The following is a 27962-nucleotide window of genomic DNA, read 5'->3' as shown; positions in this document are numbered from 1 at the left end:
CCGGTGACCTGATGGCTTTGGGTCGGGCCCTGGGGCGGGGCTGTTGACGCCGCGGGGAAGTTTTGTGCACGGCAGCTCCCAGCACGGCCCGCAACTCAAGGCCCAGGCTTCCTGGGCTGCTAGGCCGCGCCCGGCGCCGGCACAGCCGCTCGAAATGGCCGTCAAAGTAGGCGAGCCTCCGGGCGAAGGGCAGGGGATCACTTCATTTCCTACTGTTGCTAAATACAATTTAAAACTGAAATAAATTGTTATTTTCCTTAGTTCCCTAAGACACAGAAAGTGTGGGAAAAAAATGGTGAAGAATCAAGATGGCGGCCACTCACCTCGGTTCAGAATGATAAGGCCCGCCCACACACCGTCGACCGTCAGGTCACCGAAGCGTAGGATTGGTCAATCGTCAAGTCACTCAACACTCAACTGTAGGATGGCACGCCCGCACGCGCAATGAACCCGCCCCCGCGACGCAGCGATTGGTCAACTGTCAGGTTGCTCGACCGCACGATTGGTCAACCTTCACGTCACTCAATGCTAATGAGCAAATGAGCAGAACTTTTCCCATTTAATGAGCGGAATTTTGAACGTTTTTTGGATACCGTGGGCACGATTTTTGTCTGACGGAAAAGTAAATACGCCTATGACCGGTCCGTAATTGTAAGCTTTCTTTTGATGTGATGCGCGTGTAGGTACGCTCTATAACTTTCGAACGTATAGAGAACGGACAGACAGACAGACAGAAGAGGTCTTTTATTTATAGATATGGAGAAGATAGATATATTAAGGGCAAGAGGATAACTAGGGAAAGAGTAGGGCCCATTAGGGACCAAAGTGGCAATCTGTGTGTGGTTTTGTAGGTGGGGTTTTAAATGAATTTTTTGCATCTGTGTTCACTATGGAGAAGGACGATGTGGACATAGAAATCGGGCTGGGGGACTGTGATATACTTGAACATATTAGCATCGAGAGGGAGGAGGTACTAGCGGTTTTAGCAGGCTTAAAAGTGGATAAATCCCCAGGCCCGGACGAGATGTATCCCAGGCTACTATGTGAGGCAAAGGAGGAGATTGCAGGGGCTCTGACACAAATTTTCAGAACCTCTCTGGCCACAGGGGCTGTGCCAGAGGACTGGAGAACAGCTAACATAGTACCATTATTCAAGAAGGGTAGTAGGGATAAACCAGGGAATTACAGGCCAGTGAGCCTAACATCAGTGGTAGGGAAATTATTGGAAAAAATTCTGAGGGATAGAATTGGTCTCCACTTGGAGAGACAGGGATTAATTAGGGATAGCCAGCATGGCTTTGTCAAGGGAAGATCATGTCTGACCAATTTGATTGAATTTTTCGAGGGGGAGACTAGGTGTGTGGATGAGGGTAGTGCAGTGGATGTGGTTTACATGGATTTCAGTAAGGCTTTTGATAAAGTCCCGCATAGGAGACTGGTCAGGAAGGTAAGAGCCCATGGGATCCAGGGTGCCTTGGCACATTGGATCCAAAACTGGCTTAGTGGCAGAAGGCAGAGGGTGATGGTGGAAGGTTGTTTCTGTGACTGGAAGCCTGTGTCCAGTGGGGTACCGCAGGGATCGGTGCTGGGTCCCTTGCTGTTTGTGGTCTACATTAATGATTTGGATGTGAATGTAAAAGGTATGATCAGTAAGTTCACAGATGACATGAAAATTGGTGGGGTGGTAAATAGCGAGGCGGGAAGCCTCAGGCTACAGGACGATATAGATGGGTTGGTCAGATGGGCGGAACAGTGGCAAATGGAATTTAACCCTGAAAAGTGTGAGGTGATGCATTTTGGATGGACTAACAAGGCAAGGGAATACACAATGAATGGTAAGACCCTAGGAAAGACAGAGGATCAGAGGGACCTTGGTGTGCATGTACATAGATCCCTGAAGGCAGCAGAACAGGTGGATAAGGTGGTTAAAAAGGCATATGGGATACTTGCCTTCATTAGCCGAGGCATAGAATATAAGAGCAGGGAGGTTATGATGGAGCTGTACAAAACGCTGCTAAGGCCACAGCTGGAGTACGGTGTGCAGTTCTGGTCGCCACACTATAGGAAGGAGGTGATTGCTTTGGAGAGGGTGCAGAGGAGATTTACCAGGATGTTACCTGGGCTGGAGCGCTTCAGCTATGAAGAAAGACTGGACAGGCTGGGGTTGTTTTCCTTGGAGCAGAGAAGGCTGAGGGGGGACCTGATTGAGGTATACAAAATTATGAGGGGCACAGATAGGGTGGAAAGGAACTTTTTCCCTTAGTAGAGGGGTCAATAACAAGGGGGCATAGATTCAAGGTAAGGGGCAGGAGGTTTAGAGGGGATTTGAGGAAGAACTTTTTCACCCAGAGGGTGGTTGGAATCTGGAACTCACTGCCTGAAAGGGTGGTAGAGGCAGGACCCCTCACAACATTCAAGAAGCATTTGGATGAGCACTTGAAATGCCATAGCATACAAGGCTACGGACCAAATGCTGGAAAATGGGATTGGATTAGATTAGATAGGGCTTGATGGCCGGCGCGGACGCGATGGGCCGAAGGGCCTCTTTCTGTGCTGTATAACTCTATGACATGGTAACAAGGGTAAGTAAGAGACAATGATAATTATCAAGCTATCTCCCTTTATAAAATTTAGAATTATATATAACAAATCAGTGGAAGGCACTTTCCCTTTAAACAATCCCAGTAACACGGATCAAACACATCACCGCAGATGCTATTCCCTGCTATTTCTTTGTCCTATCTATGCATGACATAGTTAGGACAAAGAAAGACGTTCTGCTGAGAGAGCTTGAGCAGCTACGGACTAAATTAAAAAGCAGAACCACAAAGGTCATAATCTCTGGATTATTACCGGAGCCACGAGCAAATTGGCATAGGGTCAATAGGATCAGGGAGAGGAATGCGTGGCTCAAAGATTGGTGTGGGAGAAGTGGGTTTCGATTCGTGGGGCACTGGCACCAGTACTGGGGAAAGAGAGAGCTGTTCTATTGGGACAGACTACACCTGAGCTATACTGGGACCAGAGTTCTAGCGAATCGAATAACTAGGGAGGTAGATAGGGCTTTAAACTAAATAAGGGGGGGGGGTGGGGGAAGAGGGTCCAGGTGGAGAGAAATCTAGAATGCTAAAGAGAAAAGACAAGGAAGCAGTGCAGGAAAGTGATTGGGGTAAGGATAACCAGATTGTGTCAGGAAGAGACAGAGCGTACAAACAAAGGAGTGCACTAACAAATAGGGTCCGTTTAAGAAAAAATGGCAATAGGACAAATAGGGCCATAGTACAAAAAAATGTTAAGATGTCTAAAAATGTTAAAAATACAAATCTAAAGGCACTTTATCTGAATGTACGAAGCATTCGTAATAAGGTAGACGAATGAACAGCACAAATAGATGTAAACGGGTACAATGTAATTGCGATTACAGAGACATGGCTGCAGGGTGACCAAGGCTGGGAGCTGAATATCCAAGGATATTCGATATTTAGGAAGGACAGGCGAAAAGGAAAATGAGGTGGGGTGGCCTTATTAGTAAAGGATGAAATCAGAGCAATAGTGAGAAAGAATATTGGCTCAGAAAATCAAGATGTAGAATCAGTCTGAGTGGAGCTAAGAAGCACCAAGGGGCAGAAAACATTGGTGGGAGTTGTCTATAGGCCTCCAAACAGTAGTGGTAATGTAGGGGATGGCACCAAACAGGAAATTAGAGATGCATGTAACAAGGGTACTACAATAATCATGGGTGACTTTAATCTACATATAAACTGGCCAAACCAAATTAGCAATAATACTGTGGAGGATAAATTCCTGGAGTGTGTAGGGGATGGTTTTTTAGACCAGTACATTGAGGAGCCAACTAGGGAACAGGCTATCCTAGATTGGGTTTTGTGCAATGAGAAGGGGTTAATTAATAATCTTGTTGTGCTGGGTTCTTTAGGGAAGAGTGACCATAACATGATAGAATTCTTCATTAAAATGGAAAGTAGGAAGAATTCCAATCCGAAACTAGGGTCCTAAATCTAAACAAAGGAAATTACGATGGTATGAGGAGTGAGTTGGCTATGATAATGGGACTGAAAGCCGATAAATCCCCAGGGCCTGATAATCTGCATCCCAGAGTACTAAAAGAGGTAGCCATGGAAATAGTGGATGCATCGGTTGTCATCTTCCAAAATTCTATAGATTATGGAACAGTTCCTGCAGATTGGAGGGTGGCAAATGTAACCCCACTATTTAAAAAAGGAGGGAGAGAGAAAACAGGGAACTTATAGTAATCTGGGATGTAATCATCGAATCACAGAAACCCCACAGTGCAGATAGAGGCCATTTTGGCCCATCGAGCCTGCACCAACACATATCCCACCCTATCCCCGTAACCCCACGTATTTAATCCCCCTAACACTAAGGGTCAATTTATCATAGCCAATCAACCTAACCCGCACATCTTTGGACTGTGGGAGGAAACCGGAGCACCCGGAGGAAACCCACGCAAACACGGGGAGAATGTGCAAACTCCACACAGACAGTCGCCCGAGGCCAGATTCGAACCCGGGTCTCAGGCGCTGTGAGGCAACAGTGCTAACCACTATGCCACCGTGCTGCCCAAATATGTTTAAGTTATCCACCAGATGGAGCCAAATATTAAGGGATCACATTCACCAATGTTTAAGGTAACGGGTCATGTAGTCAATGTCCTGGTACACCAGTTATTAAGGTAATGTGGCATTGCATTATGGGTATGACTCAGAGGTGAATCCTCCATCTTGCCATCGGGCAGTAAGAAATTGTGTGCTTTGCTTCCAGACTGTAAGAGCTATGTCTCTCTGCTACACGGTGTAATAAACAGTTGGGTTTTGTTCCTTATATCTCGCTTCTCTCAGTTTCTGACCTTACTACTCGGATATCACAGAACTACAGACCGGTTAGTCTAACATCAGTAGTAGGGAAAATGCTAGTGTCTTTTTTATCCGGCACCGATGGGACCGGCGTGGTGCCGGGTGATCAAAAAGTCCGGATTACAGAGAGGAATACTTACTAAGGTACGAGAGCCCTGTACACGGCCACAGATCCAGGCGTCCCTGTTGCATGGCAACAGGTGCAGGAACCCCGGTTACACGGCCACTAATATGAAGTAAAACTTACCTGAACCTACTCCTGAATTTTGCCGGTTAAGAGAGATTTCTGGTTATTTAGGTGCCGGTAAAAAGAGTTTCCTGTATAAAGGATGTGATAACAGGACACTTAGAAAATATCAACAGGATTAGACAAAGTCAACATGGATTTATGAAAGGGAAATCATGTTTGAAAAACCTACTGGAGTTTTTGAGGATGTAACTGGCAGAATAGGTAAGGGAGAACCAGTGGATGTGGTGTATTTGGATTTTCAGAAGGATTTTGATAAAGTCCCACATACGAGGTTAGTGTGCAAAATTAAAGCACATGGGATTGGGGGTAATATACTGGCATGGATTAAAAATTGGTTAACAGACATGAAACAGAGAGTAGGAATAAATGGGTCGTTTTCGGAGTGGCAGGCGGTGACTAGTGGGGTACCGCAGGGATCAGTGCTTGGGCCCCAGCTATTCACAATATATATCAGTGATTTGGATGAGGGAACCAAATGTAATATTTCCAAGTTTGCTAACGACATGAAACTAGGTGGATTGTGAGTTGTGAGGAGGATGCAAAGAGGCTTCAAGGCGATTTAGACAAGTTGAGTGAGTGGGTAAATACATGGCAGATGCAGTATAATGTGGATAAATGTGAAATTATCCACTTCGGTAGGAAAAACAGAAAGGCAGAGTATTATTTAAATAGTGATAGATTTGGAAATGTTGATGTACAAAGGGACCTGGGTGTCCTTGTACACCAGTCACTGAAAGCAAACATGCAGGTGCAGCAAACAGTTAGGAAGGCAAATGGTATGTTGGCCTTCATTGCAAGAGGATTTGAGTACAGGAGCAAGGATGTCTTACTACAGTTATACAGATCCTTGGTGAGACCACACCTGGAGTACTGTGTGCCGTTTTGGTCTTCTTACCCAAGAAAGGATATACTTGCCATAGAGGGAGTGCAGCAAAGGTTCACCAGACTGATTCCTGGGATGGCAGGACTGTCGTACGAGGAGAGATTGGGTCGACTAGGCCTGTATTCACCAGAGTTTAGAAGAATGAGAGGGGATCTCATTGAAACGTATAAAATTCTGACAGGGCTAGACAGACTGGATGCAGGGAGGATGTTTCCTATGGATTGGGGGTCTAGAACGAGGGGTCAGAGTCTCAGGATACAGGGTAGGACATTTAGGACTGAGATGAGGAGAAATTTCTTCACTCAGAGGGTGGTGAACCTGTGGAATTCTTTACCACAGAGGGCTGTGGAGGCCAAGTCACTGAATATATTTAAGGAGATCGATTTCTAGACACAAAAGGCATCAAGGGGTATGGGGAGAGAGCGAGAATATGGTATTGAGATAGAGGATCAGCCATGATCATATTGAATGGCGGCGCAGGCTCGAAGGGCTGAATGGCCTACACCTGCTCCTATTTTTCTATGTTTCTATTCATCAACTCTAGAAAGTCTACAATCATTAGAATTTATGATATTCCAAACTAATTAAGCTGTTTGGTCTTCAGCCACTCAATCTTTGTGAATTCTACAGCTGCCAACAGCACATTTATGTGAATGTTCACAGTCGTAGAATTACTGGCAGCAAGATGGAAATAGTAAATTCAGCCATCACAATAATCTTTCATCAATTTTTTTAAAAAGCTCAGAAGAAACCATGAAAATTGTGGTTTTGTGGAAATTAAACATTTTAATAAGTTCCACGCCTACAGAGATCGAATGATCAATCTGCTGTTGAAGCAACACCACAACAACATGGAATTCAAAGACTTTATTACAGTTTGCGGAATTTCTGTTTCTAAACATAAAAATTCTTATCCAAAAACCGGTAGAAGCTGTTTCAATTAATAGTTGTACATTTAGAAATCCTAAAGGAAATGTTAAACTTACCAATGGAAGCCTTAAAACAAAATTGAATATACCTCTTATTACAATGGAAAATGATAAAGTACTGTATAAAAGTGAAGTATTTTGACAAACAAAACATATGAATAGATATCGTGGAGGCGCATTCAGGCATTAGTAAACTGGTTTTCCCCCCAAGTACGTAAAATTCTGCCTTGTTTCCTTTCACCTGTTGTGCTTGGAATTTGTTATCGCATGTACATGGCCTACAGATTTGACCATGCAGTGCCTGTTTTCCGATGCTAAACATATCCATTATTTTGATGAACACAAAAAAGTTGCACACAAAGAAATCTTGACGAAAAAAAAACAGATGGTGATGACATCATACCAACAGCAAACTAAATTAATAGATTTCTGAAAAAACCTGGTTGAATACATCCAGAATGATGCATTTTTGAAAGGCTTAAAACAATTTGAAAAAAATCCAATGCAGCAGGGTTTGGTTGTGTTAATTACATTTGTGTGGATTTTCTTGTAGCAATACCACACTGCAACAAAAGCCCTAAATGTTTACAGGTCTAGAGTTCAAAACCCTTTGCCAGTGGGCTTTAGTAACTCTTTCCATTAGGGCACTAGATATAGCCTATCAAAGAAACACACCCAACATCCCTTCCCCTTCACGTGCAAGCGCAGGAGATGCAACACATGCCCTTTTACCTCCTCCCTTCCCACTGTCCAGGGCCCCAAACACTCCTTCCAGGCGAAACAGCGATTTACTTGTACTTCTTACAATTTAGTACACTGTATTCGCTGCTCACAATGCGGTCTCCTCTACATTGGGGAGACCCAATGCAGATTGGGTGATCGCTTTGCGGAACACCTCCGTTCAGTCTGTAAGGGTGACCCCGAGCTTCCGGTCGCCTGTCACTTTAATTCTCCACTCCCACTCTGACCTCGGCCGCTTGCACTGTTCCAATGAAGCTCAACGTAAGCTCGAGGAACAGCACCTCATCTTTCAATTAGGCACTTTACAGCCTCCTGGACTCAACATCGAATTCAACAATTTCAGACCATAACCTCTGCCCCAATCTTTTTTTTCCTCTCGCTCACATGACAGCTGTCGATCATTCTGCCATTGCCATTTACACTTCATCTAGAGTCATCTTGTTTCTTAACTTGTCCCATTACCATCTCCTTTTGCCTTGCACCATCATCCCTTTGGTCTCTTAATCTCTCCTGCCTTCCATCCTATCAGACCTTCCCATTTGTTCTTTCTTCCCCTCCCCCCTTTCCCTGCCCCTACACTTGCTTAAAAACCGGTTCCATCTCTACCTCTTTCCAGTTCTGACAAAGGGTCATCGACTTGAAACGTTAATTCTGTTTCTCTCTCCACAGATGTTGCCTGACCTGCTGAGTATTTCCAGCATTTTCTGTTTTTATCAAAGAAACACAGTGCTCCAATTCAGAAAAAGTTGGTGGGAGCAGAATCTCTCTAGTTTAGGAATCACAATGTGCCAGTGATGTTGGTGTGGAGAAGACAGTGTCCCCTGATAAACTGACCCTGCTGCTTTGAAGTGAAATAGAGAATGGAGAATACAACGGGGTTATAATAATCTTCACTTACAGTTCTAGTATGACTATGTAGTTGGATGAAGTTTCAAAGGTATCCAGAAGGCCAATGAGCTGGGGATGCTGGAGATTCTGCATAATTCCAAGTTCATGAGTAACCTGGTCCCGTTTCATCATTTTTTTGTTGATGAACTTTGCAGCCACCTCTCGTTTAGTTCCTTTTTGGTCACATCTTTTAACCACAGAGAACCTTCCCCTGAAACAAAAACAAATGACTGTCAATTTAATTGTCTTCTATATCTCACCAGCTATTATTCAAATATACACATAGAAAACCATCGCGTTCAACATATTAAATTTTTTAAACAACTGGAATTAAAACATTTGTGGGTATATTATAAGTTACAGAGTGGTGGGTTCAAATTTCAAGCCAGGACTTGAACTCATACTCTAAGATGACACTTCAGTGCAGTCTTGAGGGAGTGTTGCATTGTTGCTCATTTTTGAACGTCTGCCTGCTCAGGTGCATGTTAAAGATCCCATTGCAGTATTCAAAGAGCAGAAAGTTCTCACAGTGTCCTGGCTAAGATTCATCTCATTGGTGCTGTGGGATCTTGATGTGCACAAATTGGCTGCTTTGTTTACCGACATAACAGTGACTCCCCCACTTCAAAAGTAATGTGTGAAGCACTTTGAGAAGTTTCTCAGATAAACAACTACGTAAATGCTAATCTTTGCTTCAGTTTAGAAAGAAGATGGGAACAAATCAGAACTACCAAGAAAACTGTAACATATAATTTGCAATCCTGTTGTTTAGGCAGACTCTAATGAAATAAATCTCAATTACTGCATCTTATTGGCCCAGAATTTGCGGTCCGGATGACTGCGAACTGGCAGCGTTCGCTGTCATTCTGTGTTTGAAACTGACTGCAACTTCGGGATTTCCTGAAGTGGCGGCCTGTCATTCACTGCACCTCCACAGGGTGCGCTGTGCCCCCGACCCTCCCCACACTGCCGACAATCAGTGAAATCACTCAAATCAGAGAAACTGACGAAAACTTTGGCTCTTCCGCAGTAATTACGCTGTTAGATTCCCCACTAAAAGTTAAATCAAAGGGATTAGGTGTAACTGGGGTTTTAACAGCGTACTGACTGCTAAACAAAGGTTATGGGCCTGATAAACTAATTTTAATTTTGTGCAGTGTCAAATTTATCCATTTTAATAAAAGTAAAAATTAAGAAACTTAAAAAAAAAGTTTGTTCATCTTTATTTCAGGTTTGCCTTTTCCCCATGTGGGAGCCCCAATCTTTGTTTTGCTCTAACATTTAGAATTTTAAGAGCTTACTCTCTTGTTCGCTGTCTGTGAGAATTCTGCATTTTGATTGGCTACTTAGACACCTTGTTGACGTCACGGCAGCTTGCATAATGGGATCCCCACTAACCTCCGTTGATTTGAATTACGTGTCGAAAAACCCAAACTTCTCGACACAGAGATAGCGAGAGATCTTTGTGGGAAGCTTACTTCAGGGCCAGCGGCGAATGCCTTTGCTTTACCGCTGACCGCAAATTCCGGGCGAACATCTTCTAGCAATACCACCGTAACAGCATAAGAACTAAATGATGTGGTTTATGTTCGGTCACTGAGTCATTAAATCCTTAATAGCAGCACCTAAAATATGTCCACAGGGAAATGTTTAAAACAGAGTAATTTCACTCTGTTTCACTTCATTGTCAAGAATGATATACATCTTCAAAAGCTCCAGAAACTCTGGTTTACTCCACTACACTGAACAGACTGGCCCAACCAGCTTCAGCTGCTTCATCAATGACCTTCCCTCCATCATAAGGTCAGAAATGGGGATGTTCGCTAATGACTGCACAGTGTTCAGTGCCATTCGCAACTCCTCAGATAATGAAGCAGTCCATGCCCGCATGCAATAAGACCTGGATGACATTCAGGCTTGGGCTGATAAGTGGCAGGTAACATTCGCGCCACACTAGTGCCAGGCAATGACTATCTCTAACAAGCGAGAGTCTAACCACCTCCCCTTGACATTCAATGGTAGTACCATCACCAAATCCCCCACCATCAACATCCTGGGGGTCACCATTGACCAGAAACTTAACTAGCCCAGCCACATTAATACTGTGGCAACAAGAGCAGGTCAGAGGCTAGGTATTCTGCGGCGAGTGTCTCACCTCCTGACTCCCCAAAGCCTTTCCACCATCTACAAGGCATAAGTCAGGAGTGTGATGATATACTCTCCACTTGCCTGGATGAGTGCAGCTCCAACAACACTCAAGAAACTCAACACCATCCAGGACAAAGCAGCCCGCTTGACTGGCACCCCATCTACCACCTTAAACATTCACTCCCTCCACCACCGGCGCACTGTGGCTGCAATGTGTACCATCTACAAGATGCACTGCAGCAACTCGCCAAGGCTTCTTCGGCAGCACCTCCTAAACCCGCGACCTCTTCCACCTAGAAGGACAAGGGCAGCAGGCACATGGGAACATCACCACCTCCAAGTTCCCCTCCAAGTCACACACCATCCTGACTTGGAAGTATATCGCTGTTCCTTCATTGTCGCTGGGTCAAAATCCTGAAACTCCCTCCCTAACAGCGCTGTGGGAGTACCTTCACCACATGGACTACAGTGGCGGCTCACCACCACTTTCTCAACGGTAATTAGGGATGGGCAATAAATGCTGGTCTTGCCAGCGACGCCCACATCCCATGAACAAATTTAGAAAAAAAATTTAAGCTTCTGGCTCTCCAGTATTTGAATTACGATCACGCGGTTATTCTATGCTTCTCAAACAATTATACACCACCAGTCACAGAACCCACCTCTAACCCACCCACTTCCAGTTTTAACGGAGGTGAGATGGGGGTGGGTAGCCAATCCACGGCTAGGAGGCGGGTCATCTATTTAAATATTATAATGAGGCTGGAAGCTGCTGCGTTAACCTCCATTTTGAATTTAACTTTAGCTGGTCAGGTTTTGCACATCTCGTGAAACCCACCAGCTAATGCAAGGCGAGGACTGCTGGATCAAGGTGTAAGTGTCTTTACACGAGGCCTCTGATCATACTCCCAGGCCTCCGATCCCCCCATGAGGCCTCCCCACCCTGCTCCTCCAACCCTCCCCGTGCTGCTCCCGGCACCCGATCCTCACCCGATTCCCCACTCCTCATTGCTGCTCCCCGCCGACGATCCTTTCAGACTCACCCCCTGCTCCTCCGGCCAACCCTCAATATCTTCAGACTCACCCCCTGCTCCTCTGGCCGACCCCCAATACCTTCAGGCCCACCACTGCTCCTCTGGCCACCAATACCTTCAGGACCCCCACCCACCGCTCCTCATCTGACGCTCCCCGCCCTGGCTACGATCCCTCCCTTCCTCCTCTCTGTGGCCTAGTGCTGCAGGCCTGCCCACCTGAAGTCAGCCAGCCTCTTAATCTGGCTGGCTGTGGGTGGGACACAGAGGCTTCCCATGCAAATCAGGCCCTGCCATTAAATTCAGGTTTCCCAATCGCTTCGGAACCCCCCTCCCCAGCTCACAACCCGCCTTCCCCAATAAAATTCAACCCAAAAACACAAGGACATAGTCATTACAATATTTATAAAGTAACATGTACTTAGAATAATGGAATCATAGAATAGTAAAGCACAGAAGGAGGCCATTCAGCCCATCGAGTGCAGGTTAGCTCGTTCGAAGGTCAATCCAGTTAGTCCCACTCCCCCGTGCTTATTGCAGCATGTGGGAGTCTGTGGAGAGCATCGCGATCCCAAACAACCACATCTGCAGTAAGTGTCAGGGTCATAACGGCACAGGAGGCCATTCGGCCCATCGAGTCTGTGCTGGCTCTCTGTAGAGCAGTCCAGTCAGTCCCATTCCCTTGCTCTATCCCCGTAGCCCTGCAAGTTTACTTTGCTCAAGTGCCTATCCAGTCTCTCCTTGAAAACATTGAGGCCTAGAAATTCACTGGCGCCCCGCCAACCTCGCCAGGGCACCAGAAGTACCGCCCCGGAAGGAGTCGCGGCCGCCCGCCACAAATTCAGTTTCAGCTCCCCAGGCAGAAGCGCAGCGCTACTCGAGGCGCCCCGCATCCCTCTTGGGGTGCTGCAACTGAAAATCGCAGCGCAACGTGCCGCAGTGCCACATGCTGCGGCACTGCAGGCCTTCCACCCCTTCTTAAAGGGGAGGGGCCTGCTGCAGCGCGCTCAAAGAGCACGAGTGCCGGCAAAAGAGCCCGGCACACAGCCAGAACTCCGCGGGGGGGGGGGGGGGGGGGGGGGGAGCGCCCTCAGGAGGCCGGGGACGGCGGCGCGGAGGCGGCGCTGGCAGGCGGCCAGCAAAAAAAATGGCTGCCCCGCACCTCTACTGCCGCAGGTAGGCCACCCTGAACCGGTCGCGTTAAAGCAGCGGGCACTACTAAATTTCGTGATCGGGGCGGTAGCGGGGCACTGCGCACACCGATGACGTCATTGGTAGCAGCGCAGCGCTAACGGCTAGCGCCGCCATTAGCGTCGCCATTAGCATCCCGCTAAATTTAGCGGGAGGCGTGGCCAGTGGCGCAAAATGCACTAAGTGCCCTCTTAGGACGCTAACGGGTGGCGCAGGCCACTGAATTTCTAGGCCTGAGTGTCTCCGCTTCCACCACTTCCGTCGGCAGCGAGTTCCAGGTCCTCACCACTTGCTGCGTAAAAAAGTTTTTCCTCACATCCCCCCCTGTATCTCGTGCCCAAAACCCTAAATCTGTGCCTCCTAGTCCTTGTACCATCAACTAGTGGGAACAGCCTTTCCCCGTCTAGCCTATCCAAGCCTATCATAATCTTGTACACTTCTATCAAATCACCCCTCAACCTCCTTTGCTCTAATGAAAACAAATCCAGCTTCTCCAACTTGTTCTTGTAGCTAAGATCCCCCATCCCCGGAACCATTCTGGTAAATCTCCTCTGCAACTTCTCAAGAGCCTTCACATCCTTCCTAAAGTGTGGTGACCAGAACTGGACACAATACTCCAGTTGTGGCCTAACCAGCACTTCATAAAGGTTCAGCATAACTTCCCTACTTTTGTACTCAATACCTCTATTTATGAAGCCCAAGATCCCATATGCTTTGCTAACCACTCTCTCAATATGTCCTGCCACCTTCAGGAGCCTATGCACATTAACTCCCAGATCCCTCTGTCCCTGCACACTCTTTAAAACTGTGCCATTAAGTCTATATTGTCTCTCCCCGTTCCTTCTGCCAAAATGCATCACCTCACACTTCTCCATATTAAATTTCATCTGCCATTTGTATGCCCATTCTGCTAGCCTTTCTATGTCCTATTGTAGTCGACTGGTATCATCCTCACTGTTTGCCACATTCCCAAGTTTGATGTCATCAGCAAATTTAGAAATTCTACTCTGTATTTCAATATCCAGGTCATTTATATATATCAAAAAAAGCAGTGGCACCAGTACTGACCCTTGGGGAACACCACTGTCTTTCATCCTCCAGTCTGAAAAACAGCCATTTAACACAATTCGCGGTTTTCTGTCCTTTAGCCAATTCCTTATCCAAGCTGCCACTGACCCACCTATTCCATGAGCCTCAATTTTGTTAACCAGCCTTCTATGTGGTACTTTGTCAAACGCCTTCCTAAAATCCATGTAGATAACATCCATTGCATTCCCTTCATCAATCCTCCCTGTTACTTCATCAAAAAATTCAATTAGCTTAGTCAAACACGGTAAGACTATAAAGGGGAGAAATTCAGTATCGCCCCGTTTGGGGCGTAAGTATCGACCGGGCGCGAAATTTAGCGCCCAGCGCAAATTATCGCCACCTACTGGTAAATTGACCTGCTTCGCCCCAGGAGGTGCTTGGAGTGCTAAAACAGGCGCTGCACGACTGTCTTAAGGCGCTAAGCCAGAGAAGCAAGGCGCTACCACCGAGGGCGGTTGCAGCGCAGGTGCGGCCAGTTAGCGATTACACACAGACACGCTGGCGCCGGTCAGCTCTTAAAGGGGAGGTTCGATCTTGGATTGCAGCCACACCCTGCGCATCGGAACCCTGATTCTCGGCCTGGACAGACCTGCTGCCACATTCTTACGCCTAGGAACATGGAGAGGGCCAGGGAGCGAGCACAGCGGTTCAGGGAGGGGGCCTTACAGGTTCCGGTTGGCGCGGTGGAGCGCAGGCGATCTATCCTGTTCCCGGACAGTGGCAGGAGCCCGCTGCCCAATGACTATCGCAAAGCTTGGAGGGAGGTGGCTCGCCGAGTGACCTCCAGCAGCATGGTGCCTAGGACCCCTGTGCAATGCAGGAAGAAGTTCAACGACCTCACTTGGGTCGTCAGGGTGAGTACCCTTTTCAAAATCCTCTTCATCCCTGCATGTCGACCTCACTTTATGGCCAAAGGGGCCTGAAAGCCCCAATGCCCAGCCCTCAGCCAACACCTATGGGCCTTTCATGGAACTCACACGCACATTCAGCACTTTACACACTGTAAGGGCTCTTCCACCATGGGAAGCAGTGCAGCCAAGATCAGGGCTACACACTGTAAGGGCTCTTCCACCATGGGAAGCAGTGCAGCCAAGATCAGGGCTTCACACTGTAAGGGCTATTCCACCATGGGAGGCAGTGCAGCCAAGATCATGGCTTCACACTGTAAGGGCTATTCCACTATGGGAGACAGTGCAGCCAAGATCAGGGCTTCACACTGTAAGGACTATTCCACCATGGGAGGCAGTGCAGCCAAGATCAGGGCTTCACACTGTACTCAGAGCCCGTCCTTTCTCTTGCAGGGCAAGCTGGCCCATAACAGGAGGCAGCAGCAATGGACCGGGGGAGGCCAGCCTCACCTTCAAGCCCTCACCGATCTGGAGCAGCGAGTCCAGCGGATTATGGCAGGCCAGATGATTGGCCCCGTCGCCACTGGAGATGCCGACCCTGTTCTGGACAGCAATGGTAAGGTCATCACCTTTTTGACTTCTCTCCTTCCACTTGTGCCTCACACCAGCATCCTTTGCCACTATCGAACCAATACAGTACATTGCAGCACTCATGCCTCCCTCGCTGCCACCCTGTCCTCATGCTAAAGCCACTCTTGTACCTCCCTGCTTTCAGATGCTGATTCGCCAGGTGAGGAGGCGGGCCCTCAAGCTGCCACTGTGAGTGACTCTGAAGGCGACAACGAGGAGGAAGCTGCACCATCAGTGCCACCCTCAGCCGAGGCAGCCCATGGCCATAATGGGGACACGTCTTCCCTGGAGGGGAGCAGGGGGGAATGGTCTGAGGAGGGTGAAGCTCCAGGGCCCAGCGGGCTGTAGCAACGCGGGGGGGGGGGGGGGGTCGGGAAGCTCGGGGGCTTCCTCCCCGGAGGGAGAGTCTGGCCTCGATTCCTGCTACAGTGAGCGCAGAAAAGGTGCAGCTCCTTGCTGAAATGAGCGCCCAGGCGGAGCACAGGCACACTGAGCTCATGGCTGCAGTGGCAAGGATGCCGAATCCATTGAGTCACTGGCAAGGAGTGTCCAGGACTTCGGTGCAGCACAGGCAAGGAGTGTCCAGGACGTCGGCGCAGCACAGGCGGCTGCCACGCAAGTGCTTAGTGCTGCAATGCAGTCAGTGGCTGGTCTCATGCAGACGCAGATTGAGGCCACACGAGCACTGACTGCTGCCACCCTCGCTGGATCGGGCACGAATCGCCGGGGCCCTCGCCGTGCCGCAGCAGGCCAGCGGTCTGTGCTTCAGCAGATTGCTCCGCATGCTGCAGTGCTGCCCTCTGGGAGTGCGTGTGTCGTCCGACCAGGAAGTTGCTGTCCTCTGTCAGGATGACAGCATTCCTGCTGCCAACACTGTCACTTCTCCACTGCAGCTGCCACCACCTGTAGGAAAGACTGCTGCCGCCCATGCAGAGTTGGAGCAGTCAGCAGCCGGGCCCTCCAGGCCCAGGCCATCCCTCAAGGGCATCTGCAGTCTCAGTTTCTGACACTCAGCAGCCTTCCCCCAGCCTTGCTGCAGCCACTGGGGTCCCATTGCGGAGGAGCTGCAGGGTGGGAAGGGGCGAATCTCGCAAGCGAAGCAGATCATCCTCGAAGGGAAAAAAGTAGGAGGTGTGGCAAAATGCTGTTAAATGTTTTATTGAAGGCCAAGGATCGTGGTCATTTTTTGGTTATTGTTTCGTTCATTGTCTCCAGGTTGTGATAGCCAGTTATGTGTCTGACTGCTTTTTTTGGGGTTTCTCTCTCTTACTTTGTCATGCGGGAAGGGCACACAGTTTGTTAAATAAAGAAGTGTCTTTATTCAGAATGTGCATGTTTGCTCTTTGAAGTATTTGTTGCCTTGACCGGCTCAGGGGTTGCGGAACGGTTCCATTCATGTTCTTTGAATGACAAAGTCGTTACCTCAGAGGGGGCCTAGAAGCGACTTGCAAGAAGCTGCTGACGGACGGCCCTTGCACTTTGTGCCTCCCTCCCGTCTTGGTGCTGCTGCTGCTCCTCCTCCTCCTCTGCTGGTGCTCCAATGTCTGGTGGCAGTGGCTGAGTCCTGAGGATTGCCAGGTTATGCAGCATGCAGCACACAACAACGAAATGGGAGACTCGCTCAGGTGAGTACTGAAGGGCTCCACCGGAATGGTCCAGACAGCGGAACCGTTGCTTGAGCACGCCGATTGTGTGCTCAATGATGTTCCTGGTCGCTTGATGGCTCTCATTGTATCGTTCTTCAGCAGGGGTGCTGGGCGAACGGAGCGGGGTCATCAGCCAGGTGCACAGAGGATAGCCCTTGTCCCCGAGAAGCCAGCCTCCTGGGTGAGTCGGGGCCTCGAGAAGGTCTGCCACAGAAGTCTGGCGCAGGATGAAGGCGTCGTGGCTGCTGCCTGGAAAGCGGGCATTGACAGCGACTATCAGCTGTCTGTGGTCACAGACCAACTGGACGTTCAACGAATGGAACCCCTTCTGGTTGCGGTAATCCTCGGCATTCTCTTGCGGCGTCCGCAGAGCCACATGCGTGCAGTCAATGGCGCCCTGGACCATGGGGAAGCCCGCTATTCTTGCAAATCCCATTGCGCGCTCTTGCTGCTTGTCCAGGGTCATGGGGAAGGAAATGTACTGACGTCTCCTTTTAAAGAGGGCATTCGTGACTTGACGGATGCAGCAATGCACCGCGAACTGGGAGATATTGACAATGTCCCCAGTAGTGGATTGAAAGGAGCCAGTGGCATAGAAGTTGAGAGCCACTGTGACCTTCATTGCCACCGACAGAGACGTCCTGCTCCTCAGTTGAGGCTGCAGATCTGGCTGAAGCAGGTGGCAGAGCTCAGTGATCACCTCCCTGCTGAATCGCAGCCTCCGAAAACACTGCTCCTCAGACATGTTGAGGTATGAGAACTGTTTGCGGAAAACCCTGGGACGGTAAGGTCTCGTGTGCCGACACCTGTTGGCCCTCCTCCGTCTGGCCATGATTGGCACTCTCTCTCGGCGTCTCTGTCCCCTCTCAATGTAATGGAGAAGCCCAATGTTCCCACCCATTGCAGCCCCCATAGTATGTGGCCCCTCAAGGTTATGCCAGTGAAAAAGCAAACCAACTACAAAGTTTTGGTCAGAAGCCAAAAGTCCCCATCCACCACCACCCTCCTCCGCCTGGCTGAACTTGTTCTCACATTGAACAACTTCTCCTTTAACTCCACTCATTTCCTCCAAATCAAAGGTGTTGCCATGGGTACCCGCATGGGTCCTAGCTATGCCTGCCTTTTCATGGGCTATGTGGAACAATCTTTGTTCCAGTCCTACTCGGGTCCCCTCCCTCACCTCTTTTTCCGATACATTGATGACTGTATCGGTGCCGTTTCCTGCTCTTGTCCCGAACTTGACAATTTCATTCACTTTGCCTCCAATTTCCACCCTTCCCTCACCTTCACATGGTCCATCTCTGACTCTTCTCTTCCCTTCCTCAACTTCTCCGTCTCCATCTCTGGGGATAGGTTATCGACCAATATTGACTACAAGCCCACTGACTCCCACAGCTACCTGGACTACACTTCCTCCCACCCCGCTTCCTGTAAGGACTCTATTCCATTCTCCCAGTTTCTCCGTCTCCGCCGTGTCTGCTCCGACGATGCCACCTTCCACACCAGTGCTTCAGACATGTCTCACCCCAAACAGCCCTTCCCCTTGCACCTTCCCGTGCAAGCGGAGGAGATGTAACACCTGCCCCTATACCTCCCCCCCTTCCCACTGTCCAGGGCCCCAAACACCCCTTCCAGGTGAAACAGCGATTTACTTGTACTTCTCGCAATCTAGTATACTGTATTCGCTGCTCACGATGCGGTCTCCTCTACATTGGGGAGACCAAACGCAGATTGGGTGACCGCTTTGCGGAACACCTCCGTTCAGTCCGTAAGGGTGACCTCGAGCTTCCGGTCGCCTGTCATTTTAATTCACCGCTCCATTCCCACTCGGACCTCACCGTCCTTGGCCTCTTCTATTGTTCCACGGAAGCTCAACGTAAACTCGAGGAACAGCACCTCATCTTCCGATTAGGTACTCTGCAGCCTTCCGGACTCAATATCGAGTTCAACAATTTCAGATCATAACCTCGGCCCCCATTTCATTTTTTCTTGTAATTTTTCCACTCCTTTCCCCCCCCCCCCTTTCCTTTTGTTTCTCTCTCACACCTGGCAGCTATCTCTTGCCCTGCCAGTACACTTTACACCTAATCTCAGCCTATTACCATCTCGTCTAGCTTCTAATACCTTCTATTGTCTCTTTTTTACTTCTTTTGTTTCTTTTATTCTTTTGTCCGATCGCAGCCCTGCCTCCGATCTATCTTTTCTTTCCAGTTTTGAAGAAGGGTTCGACCCGAAACGTCAACTCAAATTTCTGTCCACGGATGTTGCCTGACCTGCTGAGTTTTTCCAGCATTTTCTGTTGTTATTTCGGATTTCCAACATCTGCAGTATTTTGCTATAGTGCCTCTGACTTAATGCAGAAAGCTCTCTCCCTTTGTCTCTCTGCAAATCTCTCTCTCTCTCACAGAAGGAGTGGTCCAAAAATGGCTACCACAAAGAAGCCAGGAAGAGCCCCCTTTAAATAGCACCCCCCCAGCCCCACAGTTACTGGGAACTGTTCCAGTCAACCAGTCGCTGGGAGCGACAGGCGGAAAGGAGGGGGGCGCCACTGAATTTCTGGTTCGGGGCGCCCCAAGGGCGTTGCACCATGAAATGACGTCAGGATCTGCGCACGCAGCTGAGCGAGCGTTGCGGTTTAGTGCCGCCGCTAAATGTCCGCTCAATTTCGCGAGAGGCACAGGTCTCGCCGCGCCCGGGCGTTAGCCGGCTTGCGCCCCGCTTATCGCCCTCTTAAGGCACTAACGGGTGGTGCAACCAACTGAATTTCTCCCCCTAAGTGTCTGCAACTCGAGGAACTTTGGCTCAGAATTGTTGAGCTTGAGTACAAGCGGCAGACATTACGATGCATCAGGGAGGGGGGAGAGTTACCTGGACACTTTGTTCCAGGAGGTAGTCACATCCCTTAGGTTAAGTAGTACTTTAGCGTTCGTCAGTAGTCAGGGATAGGAGGGTGTGAGTGCGAGTCAGGAAGGTATGAGGACCCAGGATGTAGTGATGGAGGAGCCTCAGCCCTGGGCAAGTGCGGTGGCATAGTGGTTAGCACTGTTGCCTCACAGCGCCAGGGACCCGGGTTCGAATCCGGCCTCGGGTGACTGTCTGTGTGGAGTTTGCACATTCTCCCCGTGTTTGCGTGGGTTTCCTCCGGGTGCACCGGTTTCCTCCCACAGTCCAAAGATGTGCGGGTTAGGTTGATTGGCTATGATAAATTGACCCTAGGGGGATTAAATACGTGGGGTTACGGGGATAGGGTGGGATATGTGTTGGTGTAGGGGTTACGGGGATCAGGTGGGATATGTGTCGGTGCAGGCTCGATGGGCCGAAATGGCCTCTATCTGCACTGTGGGGTTTCTGTGAGGTACAAGGTACTTTCTACCTGTATGGAAGAGGAAAACGACTGCAGGGAGGATAGGTAAACTGACCACGGCACTGTGGTACAGGGGGCCATCCAAGTGGGGGGAGAAGGAAGGAAGGAATATGGTAGTAGTAGGAGACAGTATAGTCAGGGGGATAGATATTGTTCGCTGCAGCACGAAAGAGAGTCCCGAAGGCTGTGTTGCCTGTCCGGTGCCAGGGTTAAGGATATCTCCTGGCAGCTGGAGAAGAACTTGGAGTGGGAGTGGGAGGGGGAGGATCCAGTTGTCGTGGTCCATGTAAGAACCAACGACATAGGTAGAACTAAGAATGAGGTTCTGCTTAGGGAGTTTGAGGAGCTAGTGTCTAAATTAATAAGCAGAACCACAAGGGTAATAATCTCTGGATTACTACCTGAGCCACGTGCAAATTGGCATAGGGTCAAGCAGATCAGAGAGTTAAATGCGTGGCTCAAAGATTGGTGTGGGAAAATGGGGTTTCAATTCATGGGGCACTGGCACCAGTACTGGGGAAAGAGGGAGCTGTTCCGTCGGGATGGGCTCCACTTAAACCGGGCTGGGACCAGCGTCCTGGCGAATTGAATAACTAGTGTGGTAGATAGGGCTTTAAACTAAAACATTGGGGGGTGGGGGGAAGGGGTCAGGTGAAGGGAAATTTTGAAATATAAAGAGAAAGGTCAAGGCAATAGAGCAGTGTAGCAATTTGGGTGTTGGGTAAAAATAAGCAGAGTGTGACTGGAAGGGACAGAGTTTAATGGTAGCAGTACAGCAGAAAAGGTCAAAGCAGGGAATAATGGCAAAAAATTTAAATTAAAGGCTCTTTATCTGAATGCACGAAGCATTTGTAACAAGATAGACAAACTGGTGGCACAAATAGAGATAAATGGGTTTGATCGAATAGCCATTACAGAGACATGGTTGCAAGGTGGCCAAGGTTGGGAACTAAATGTTCCAGGGTACTTGACATTTCGAAAAGACAGGCAGAATGGAAAAGGAAGGGGAGCAGCCCTGATAATAAAGGATGACATAAGGGCAGCATGGTGGCATAGTGGTTAGCACTGTCGCCTCACAGCGCCAGGGACCCGGGTTCGAATCCGGCCTCGGGTGACTGTCTGTGTGGAGTTTGCACATTCTCCCCGTGTTTGCGTGGGTTTCCTCCGGGTGCTCCGGTTTCCTCCCACAGTCCAAAGATGTGCGGGTTAGGTTGATTGGCTATGATAAATTGACCCTTAGTGTTAGGGGGATTAAATACGTGGGGTTACGGGGATAGGGTGGGATATGTGTTGGTGTAGGGGTTACGGGGATCGGGTGGGATATGTGTCGGTGCAGGCTCGATGGGCCGAAATGGCCTCTATCTGCACTGTGGGGTTTCTGTGATTTCTGTGACAGTAGCGAGAAAGGACGTCGGCTTGGATGATCAGAAAGTAGAATCAGTATGGGTGGAGAGAAGGAACAACAAGGGGCAGAAAACACTGGTAGGAGTAGTATATAGGCCCCCCAACAGTAGTTATACCGTTGGACAGAATATTAATCAAGAATTAGTAGGAGCTTGCAACAAAGGTAATGCAATAATCTTGGGGGACTTTAATCTTCTTATAGACTGGACAAATCAAATTGGCAAAGGTAGTCTGGAGGACGAGTTCATGGAATGCATTCGGGACAGTTTCCTAGAACAATGTGTCATGGAACCAACCAGGGAATAGGCTATTTTAGATCTTGTAGTGTGTAATGAGACAAGGTTAATTAGCAATCTCATAGTAAAGGATCCTCTGGGGCAGAGTGATCATAATATGATAGAATTTCATGTTAATTTTTAGAGTGACTTGCCTAAGTCCGAAACTAGTGTCTTAAACTTAAATAAAGCCAATTACATAGGCATAAAAGGGGCAAGTTGGCTAAGGTAGATTGGAAAATTAGATTAAAAGGTATGGTGGTAGATAAGCAGTGGCTAGCATTTAAAGAAATATTTCATAATTCTCAACAAAAATACATTCCATTGAGAAACAAAAACTCCACGGGAAATGTAATCCATCCGTGGCTAACTGAAGAAGTTAAGGGTAGCATTAGATTAAAATAAGAAGCTTATAATGTTGCAAAGAATAATAGTAAGTCTGAGGATTGGGAGAGTTTCAGAAACCAGTAAAGGTTGACCAAAAAATTGATAAAAAGGGAAAAAATAGAATGAGAGAAAACTAGCAAGAAATATAAAAGCAGATTGTAAGAGTTTCTACAAGTATGTAAAAAGGAAAAGAGTCGCAAAAGTAAACGTTGGTCCCTTAAAGGCCGAGACAGGAGAAAGTATTATGGGGAATAAGGAAATGGCAGAAACGTTAAACAAATATTTTGTATCTGTCTTCACAGTAGAAGACACAAAAAGCATACCAAAAATGGTGGGGAACCAAGGGTCTAATGAGGGCGAGAAACTTAACGTAATTAATATAAGCAGAGAAAAAGTACTCGAAAAACGAATGGGACTAAAAGCCAACAAATCCCCTGGACCTGACGGCCTACATCCTAGTGTTCTAAAAGAGGTGGCTGAAGATACTGGATGCATTGGTTTGATCTTCCAAAATTCCCTAGATTCAGGAATGGTCCCAGCGGATTGGAAGGTCACAAATGTAACACTGTTATTCAAGAAAGGAGGGAGAGAAAAAACAGGGAATTACAGGCCAGTTAGCCGGACATCAGTCGTCGGGAAAATGCTGGAATCCATTGTTAAGGAAGTGGTATCAAGTCACTTAGAAAATCATAACATGATTAGGCAGAGTCAACATGGTTTTATGAAAGGGAAATCGTGTTTGACAAATTTATTAGAGTTTTTTGAGGATGTAACTGCCAGGGTAGATAAAGGGGAACCAATGGATGTAGTATATTTGGATTTCCAAAAGGCATTCTATAAGGTAACGGAGTCAAGGATTATGGAGAGCGGGCAGGGAAGTGGAGTTGAGGCCAAGATCAGATCAGTCATGATCTTATTGAATGACGGAGCAGGCTCGAGGGGCCAAATGACCTACTCCTGCTGCTATGTCTTATGTTCTATAGGTGCCACATAAAGGATTATTACACAAGATTAGGGCTCATGGGGTTGGGGGTAATATAGTAGCATGGATAAAGGATTGGTTAACAGACAGAAAACAGAGAGTAGGGATAAACGGATCTTTTTCAGGTTGGCAGGCTGCCGCAAGGATCAGTGTTGGGGCCTCAGCTATTTACAATCTATATTAATGACCTAGATGAAGGGACTGAATGTAATGTATCCATGTTTGCTCATGATACAAAGCAAGGTGGGCCACTTTGCTGTGAGGAGAACACTTAGGGCTGGATTTTACTCACCGAGACACGTTGGTGGTGGGACTGCTGCCTTCCGGGTTCTACTCCCGCCCCCAGCGACGTCTGACGAACAGACGCTATTTTGTCCTGATTGGCCTTGTTAACGGGCTTGCCGGCCAATTAAGGAAAAGCCGGTGTCAGATGACGTCAGTTGATGGCGCTTCATCTGCCGGTTTTCTTAAAGGCATATGCACCACACTTGTTTGACAGATGATTTGACAGTGTTTGACAGCATTGAGGTGCTGTCAAACACTGACAATCACTGTCCAAAGGTGAGCCCTTGCACCCAGGCTCTCCAATTACTCTCTCCTTAGGATAAAACAGATGGCAGCTGCAGCTGAGATTGCAGAAGCCATCTCTCACTTCTCCCAATGAGATGAGCCTACACAAACAATTCACAATTTGTCACCTGCAGAAACAGCTAACCACATTAAAAATTACTTTCACAATTTTTCCTTAGCTCTGATACTAACCTGTGTCCGATTGCATGCTTCACACCACTTCTGCAGCTGTCATCCAAACACCAACATAACAACAGGCCCACAGCACGCCTCACTTACCCTGGAGGGGTTCCCAGACATCGGGAAGCCCGCAGTAGCAGTCGAAAAATTGGAAAAAACCTCTTAGCTGCCTGTTAACTACCTATTACCTATAATCCTCTTCCCGCCGCTAGGAGTCAGGTCCCTGCACAAATCGAGGACTCGACTCCCGGGAATATTGGTTGGGAGCGGGTTTGGGACCCACTCCCATTTTGGGGGATTTTCCCAGCAGTCCCGCCTCCAGACCCACCTCCTCAGGGCTGGTAAAATCCAGCCCAAAGAGTCTGCAAAGGGATATAGATAGACTAAGTGAGTGGACAGTAAAGTGGCAGATGGAGTATAATGTAGGGAAATGTGAGGTTATTCACTTTGGTAGGAAGAATAGAAAAACAGAATACATTTTTAAATGGTGAGAAACTTTCAAATGTTGGTGTTGAGAGAGATTTGGGTGTCCTCGTGCAAGAAACACAGAAAGCTAGCATGCAGGTACAGCAAGCAATAGGAAGGCAAGTGGCATGTTGGTCTTTATTGCAAGGGGGTTGGAGTATAAGAGTAAGGAAGTCTTGCTACAATTGTACAGGGCCTTGGTGAGACCACACCTGGAGTACTGTGCACAGTTTTGGTCTCCTTATCTAAGGAAACATATAGAAACATAGAAGATAGGAGCAGGAGTAGGCCATTCGGCCCCTCGAGCCTGCTCCGCCATTCAATGCAATCATGGCTGATCATCCAAATTCAGTACCCGGTCCCTGCTTTCTCCCCATACCCCTTGATCCCTTTAGCCATAAGAAATATATCCAACTCCTTCTTGAATATATTTAATGTATTGGCCTCTACTGCCTTCTGTGGTAGAGAATGCCACAGGTTCACCACTCTCTGGGTGAAGAAATTCCTCCTCATTTCTGTCCTAAATGGCCTACCCCTTATCTTTAGACTGCGACCCCTGGTTCTGGACTCCCCGACCATCGGGAACATCCTTCCTGCATCTAGTCTGTCCAGTCCTGTCAGAATTTTATAAGTTTCAATGAGATCCCCTCTCATTCTTCTAAACTCCAGCGAGTATAAGCCCAATCGACCCAATCTCTCCTCATACATCATTCCTGCCATCCCAGGTATCAGCCTGGTGAATCTTCGCTGAACTCCTTCCATGGCAAGAACATCCTTCCTCAGATAAGGTGACCAAAACTGCACACAATACTCAAGATGTGGTCTCACCAAGGCCCTGTATAACTGCAGCAAGGCATCCTTGTTCCTGTACTCAAACCCTCTTGTTACGAAGGCCAACATGCCATTTGCCTTCTTAACCACCTGCTGCACCTGCTTGCTTACCTTCAGCGACTGGTGCACAAGGGCACTCAGGTCTCGTTGCACTTCCCCTTCTCCCAATCTATTGCCATTCAGATAATAATCTGCCTTCCTGTTTTTGCCACCAAAGTGGATAACCTCACATTTATCCACGTTATATTGCATCTGCCATGCTTTTGCCCAATCACCCAACCTGTCCAAATCATCCTGGAGTTTCTCGGCATCCTCCTCACAGCACACACGCCCACCCAGCTTTATGTCGTCTGCAAATTTGGAGATATTACATCTGGTTCACTTGTCTAGATCATTAATATATATTGTGAATAGCTGGGGTCCAAGGACCGATCCCTGCGGTACCCCACTAGTCACTGCCTGCCCCTCGGAAAAAGACCCGTTTATTCCAACTCTTTGCTTTCTGTCTGCCAACCAGTTCTCTATCCAAGTCAATACCTTGCCCCCAATCCCATGTGCCTTAACTTTACACGCTAATCTCTTATGCGGGACCTTATCGAAAGCCTTCTGAAAGTCCAAATACACCACATCCACTGGTTCTCCCTTATCTATTTTACCAGTTACATCCTCAAAAAATTCCAGTAGATTAGTCAAGCACGATTTACCTTTTGTAAATCCATGTTGACTTTGTCCGATCTTGTCACTGTTTTCCAAGTGCTCTGCTATTACATCTTTTATAATGGACTCTAGCATTTTCCCCACTACCGATGTCAGGCTTACCGGTCTGTAATTCCCCGTTTTCTCTCTACCACCTTTTTTGAATAGTGGGGTAACATTAGCTACCCTCCAATCCATGGGTACTGTTCCAGATTCCATCGAATGCTGGAAGATGATCAGCAAAGCATCAACTATTTCTAGGGCCACTTCCTTAAGTACCCTAGGATGTAGATTATCAGACCCTGGGGATTTATCGGCCTTCAATCCCATCAATTTCCCTAACACCATTTCCCTACAAATACTGATTTCTTTCAGTTCCTCCCTTTCATCAGACCCTAGGAAGGATATACTTGCCTTGGAGGTGGTGCAACGAAGGTTCACTAGATTGATTCCTGATATGAGAGGGCTGTCCTATGAGGAGATATTGTGTATAATGGGCCGATACTCTCTGGCGTTTAGAAGAATGAGAGATGATCTCATTGAAACATACAAGATTCTGAAGGGGATTGACAGGGTAGATGCTGAGAGGTTCTTTTCCCTGGCTGGAGTGTCTAGAACTAGGGGGCATAGTCTCAGGATAAGGGGTAGGCCATTTAAGGCTGAGATGAGGAGGAATTTCTTCACTCAGAGGGTTGTGAATCTTTGGAATTCTCTGTCCCAGAGGGCTGTGAATGCTGAGCCTTTGAGTATATTCAAGGCTGAGATAGGAAGATTTTTGGCCTCTCGGGGAATCAACGGATATGGAGATCGGGCATGATCTTATTGAATGGCGGAGCAGGCTCGAGGGGCCGTATGGACTACTCCTGCTCTTATTTCTTATGTTCTTATGTTCCTTATACAACTGCAATTTTTTCTCCTTCAAGTATTTATCCAATTCCCTTTTGAAGGTTACTATTTAATCTGTATCCACCTATCAGGCAGTGCATTCCAAATCCTAACCACTCGTTGAGTTTTTCCTCATGTCGCCTCTGGTTCTTTTGCCAATCACCTTAAAATGTGTCTCTCGTTATCGACCCTTCAGCCATTGGAAACAGTTTTTCTTTATTTACTGTATCTAAATCCTTCATGATTTTAAATACCTCTATCAAATCTCCTCTTAGCCTTCTCTGCTCCAAGGAGAACAATCCCAGCTTCTCTAGTCTATCCACGAAACCGTACTCCCTCATCCCTGGAACCATTCTAGTAAATCTCTTCTGTACCCTCTCCAAAGCCTTCACGCCCTTCTTAAAGTGTGATGCCCAGAATTGGACACCATACTCCAGCTGGAGCCGAACTAGTGTTTTATATAGGTTTAGCATAACTTCCTGGCTTTTGTACTCTATGCCTCTATTTGTAAAGCCAAGGATCCTTTATATGCTTTATTAACCTGTCCTGCCAGCCTCAAAGGTTTGTGCACAAGCACCCCCAGGTTTCTTTGTTCTTGCACCCTCTTTAAAATTGTACCATTTAGTGTGTATGGTATCTCCCCGTTCTTCCTACCAAAATGTATCACCTCACACTTCTCTGCATTGAATTTCATCTGCTGAGTATTTATCCATCAAAGCCTGTGGAATCAGTTCGGAGATTTAGCTATCCACTTTAA

General features: G+C 47.7%; 1 protein-coding gene across 4 annotated transcripts in view; it reads right to left on the bottom strand.

Moving 5' to 3' along the window:
- The window catches only part of LOC147117613 (triple functional domain protein), an 862300-nt gene that overhangs the window by 37915 nt on the left and 796423 nt on the right, over window positions 1-27962 (bottom strand). For all 4 annotated transcript variants that reach the window (XM_085988743.1, XM_085988739.1, XM_085988740.1 and 1 more), the window contains one exon: window positions 8594-8794. In XM_085988743.1, coding sequence (XP_085844869.1) covers window positions 8594-8794 — 201 coding nt within the window. The remainder of the gene's footprint in view (window positions 1-8593; window positions 8795-27962) is intronic.

Source organism: Somniosus microcephalus, chromosome 5 (assembly GCF_052327205.1).
Source record: "Somniosus microcephalus isolate GS21.2 chromosome 5, FLI_Smic_1.0, whole genome shotgun sequence".
Taxonomy (NCBI): domain Eukaryota; kingdom Metazoa; phylum Chordata; class Chondrichthyes; order Squaliformes; family Somniosidae; genus Somniosus; species Somniosus microcephalus.
Note: the sequence above shows the minus strand (reverse complement) of the source record. Positions and strands in the feature narration are given on the sequence as shown.